Source organism: Populus euphratica, unplaced genomic scaffold (assembly GCF_000495115.2).
Source record: "Populus euphratica unplaced genomic scaffold, PopEup_1.0 scaffold253.1, whole genome shotgun sequence".
Taxonomy (NCBI): domain Eukaryota; kingdom Viridiplantae; phylum Streptophyta; class Magnoliopsida; order Malpighiales; family Salicaceae; genus Populus; species Populus euphratica.
In genome coordinates, this window is record NW_011500133.1 from 208,216 (window position 1) to 211,263 (window position 3,048).

General features: G+C 33.3%; 1 protein-coding gene across 1 annotated transcript; it reads left to right on the forward strand.

Annotated features, from left to right (window-relative positions):
• The first annotated feature begins 1,509 nt into the window (after positions 1-1,509).
• On the forward strand, positions 1,510-3,048 carry LOC105110425 (peroxidase 3-like). The gene is made up of 4 exons (XM_011005460.1): positions 1,510-1,805; positions 1,974-2,165; positions 2,256-2,421; positions 2,528-3,048. Exons 1-4 carry the CDS (start codon positions 1,599-1,601, stop codon positions 2,932-2,934), a joined length of 972 nt encoding a protein of 323 aa, XP_011003762.1. The 5' UTR covers positions 1,510-1,598; the 3' UTR covers positions 2,935-3,048.

Consider the following 3,048-nt stretch of genomic DNA (forward strand, 5'->3'; position numbering starts at 1 on the left):
TGCAATCTTTAGCTAGATACCCAGTCTTGTTACAAATAAAACATTTGCTATTGAACTTCTAAACAATTCTTTTGATTTTATCGTGGTACTTCACCACTAATTCTATAACACTTATTTTTTAGACACCAAAAGAATTGGCTTTCTTTTCGAATTACTTATTATCTTCAACCTTAAAATGAGGTCTTTAATTCCTTATATCTTTACTCACTTATGTTTAAAATAGTTTTTGAAGTCTTTCTAAAATGATAATTTTCCAATGACTATAAACACTTGGAAAGACTCACTTAGAGACATACATTTAACATGTATATCATGTAATATTAGTTGAAACTCTTGAACTTGGCTCTTTAAATTTCTTCATACCAATAACTTCATGTTTGCATTTTTTTGTCTAAAGCTTACTATTATGCTTTTGTATTTTTTTATTAAACTATACATATTCTAAAGTTTATTATCTAACTTATTCAAGATGTAGTTCTTTTACTTGAAATTAGTATGATGTTATGCATCCACAACCATCACAGTAATAATCACAGTAATAGGTCAAATTTATTTTTTGATGTTTTTGGCTCTTTCTCGGTCAAGAATTTTACCAAATTTAAAGTGGTCAATGACAAATGATTTATTGTTAAAACTTTATTATTCCTCATTTATGGAACTAATATGTTTGCAATACGCCTAATAAGATTTTAATATCACCATCTTTGTTTAGATGCACTTCTAAACAAGGTGTGTAAATTAAAGAATATGAAACTCAAATATTTTTTTAATAAGATGAACATAAACTTTAAATTTGAAAGAAAAATCAAAGCTTAAAATAATAAGAAAACACTATAATATAAGGTGAGAAAGAGTATATAAAAATTTTAAAAACTCAAGTTTAAAACTATTTGTCACCTCTCTTTTTTTTAGTGAAGTTTAAAAGTTAAAAAGTGGAAGAACTAATAAGAATCAATTTTTCTCGTTATCAACATTTGATTAACCACTGTAATTCAAAAATTAAATTTTGAATAACCAAGACTTCTTTGAGTAGAAAAACTAAAGATTCCTTAAAATTAATTTCTTATTTACTCATAATTTATTTTAATCATATTAATTAAATAAATTTCCAACATATACTATCGTGAAGAATAATGTCATGTAAACTGTTTCAATTGTTAATTAAGTACACGAAATGCTGCCTTCATCTGTACCTAATGTTTGTTGGAAAAGGTTATGGTTGATAAAAAATTGAAACTCCATATCATTATTTGTTAATTTGACATGGGAAAATGAGGCGCTTAATTTATCATAATACTGTACGCTTAAGGTCATTGTTTTCACAGCATGGATCAATGGTGCTTTGCAGCAAGGTTGGCTGTTGAGTCAGGATAATCATAAACTAATCTAGGTTCTATTTGTTTTTTGGATATTATACAGATAGTGTAATGCATTGCTTATCTGGATTCAGATAGGTAAGATTCGTTTTACTAGTATAAAAGGAAGAGAGTGGTTTATATTTCTATTGCATTGTAGCTAGAGAGATCACACTCAGAATCATATACTTATTCGAAGGAATTGGGCTGAGAATTGTAGTTTACACAAGGTCTAAGATTAATATGAAGACTGCTTTTATTTTTGCATGTGTAGCAGTCTTGACAGTTGTTGGGGTTTGTCAGGCTGGCGATTTGAGGAAGAACTTCTACAGGATCTCTTGCCCTGCAGCTGAGGGCACCGTCAAAAATATTACTGAAAGACATGTTGCAAGCAACCCCAACTTACCTGCAAAGTTACTGAGAATGCATTTTCATGACTGCTTCGTAAGGGTAAGCAATGCTTAAATATTCATTCTGCTGCTAGAAAAATTGTATCTGTAGCCTTTTCCATGCGTGGACATTGTATGCTTGAAAATAAAAGAAAAACACCATGTAGTATCGCCACATTTTGTAATTCTGATGCAGATATCTAGCTAATTCGGAATTAAATTCCTGCAGGGTTGCGATGCCTCCGTTTTAATAAACTCGACAGCGAATAGCACAGCGGAGAAGGATGCAATTCCAAATCTATCTTTGGCAGGCTTCGATGTCATTGATGAGATCAAAACGGAGCTAGAGAACAAATGTGCAGGAAAAGTATCCTGTGCTGACATTTTGGCCTTGGCTACCAGGGATGCTGTCTCAGTCCAGGTAAATATTATCGCAATAAACATTCTTAATTATCTCAACTCAAATGATCATGCATGTAATCATAGCGAACATATACGATTCTTCCTGCAGTTCAAAAAACCAATGTGGAAAGTGCTTACTGGTAGAAGAGATGGTAAGGTGTCAGTAGCTTCGGAGGCCCTGGCAAACATTCCCTCTCCATTCTTAAACTTTTCCAGCCTCGTTCAAAGTTTCAAGAACAAGGGTCTAACTCTTCATGATCTCATTGTACTATCAGGTATACATGCATTTATATTATACTAAAGAAAGTAATGGCACATACTTCTCAAGGGTCATATAATTGAGCAGAAACTCTTATCACTTCTGAATCATACTGTATGTAGGGGCACATACCATTGGTGATGGCCACTGCAACCTGTTCAGCAACCGTCTCTACAACTTCACAGGAAAAGGAGACCAGGATCCTTCTTTGAACTCAACATACGCTGCTTTCTTAAAGACCAAATGCCAAAGTCTTAGCGACACAACCACCACAGTAGAGATGGACCCTGGCAGCTCTCAGAATTTCGATTCTTCTTACTTTGTTATCCTTAAACAGCAAAAGGGTCTCTTCCAATCTGATGCAGCCCTTCTAACAGACAAACAATCGAACAAAATTGTTGGAGAGTTGCTTAAATCAACTGATTTTCTCAAAGAATTCTCCCAGTCAATGAAAAGAATGGGAGCAATTGGGGTTCTTACGGGCAACTCAGGGGAGATCAGAAAGAAGTGCGGCGTTATCAATTCCTGAAGCCATCTTCTTTTTGTTTAGTTTGTGTTTTTCATGTTCTAGCACTACTTTTGATTTTGGCATTAATTAATAAGCTTGTCGCTTAATGAGTCATAATCATCCTTCTATTTGTCA

Coding starts and splice junctions, on each gene's coding strand:
- LOC105110425 (XM_011005460.1), top strand. CDS start 1,599: ATGAAGACTGCTTTTATTTTTGCATGTGTAGCAGTCTTGACAGTTGTT. Junction 1,806..1,973: donor TTCATGACTGCTTCGTAAGG/GTAAGCAATGCT, acceptor AAATTCCTGCAG/GGTTGCGATGCCTCCGTTTT. Junction 2,422..2,527: donor TGATCTCATTGTACTATCAG/GTATACATGCAT, acceptor TACTGTATGTAG/GGGCACATACCATTGGTGAT.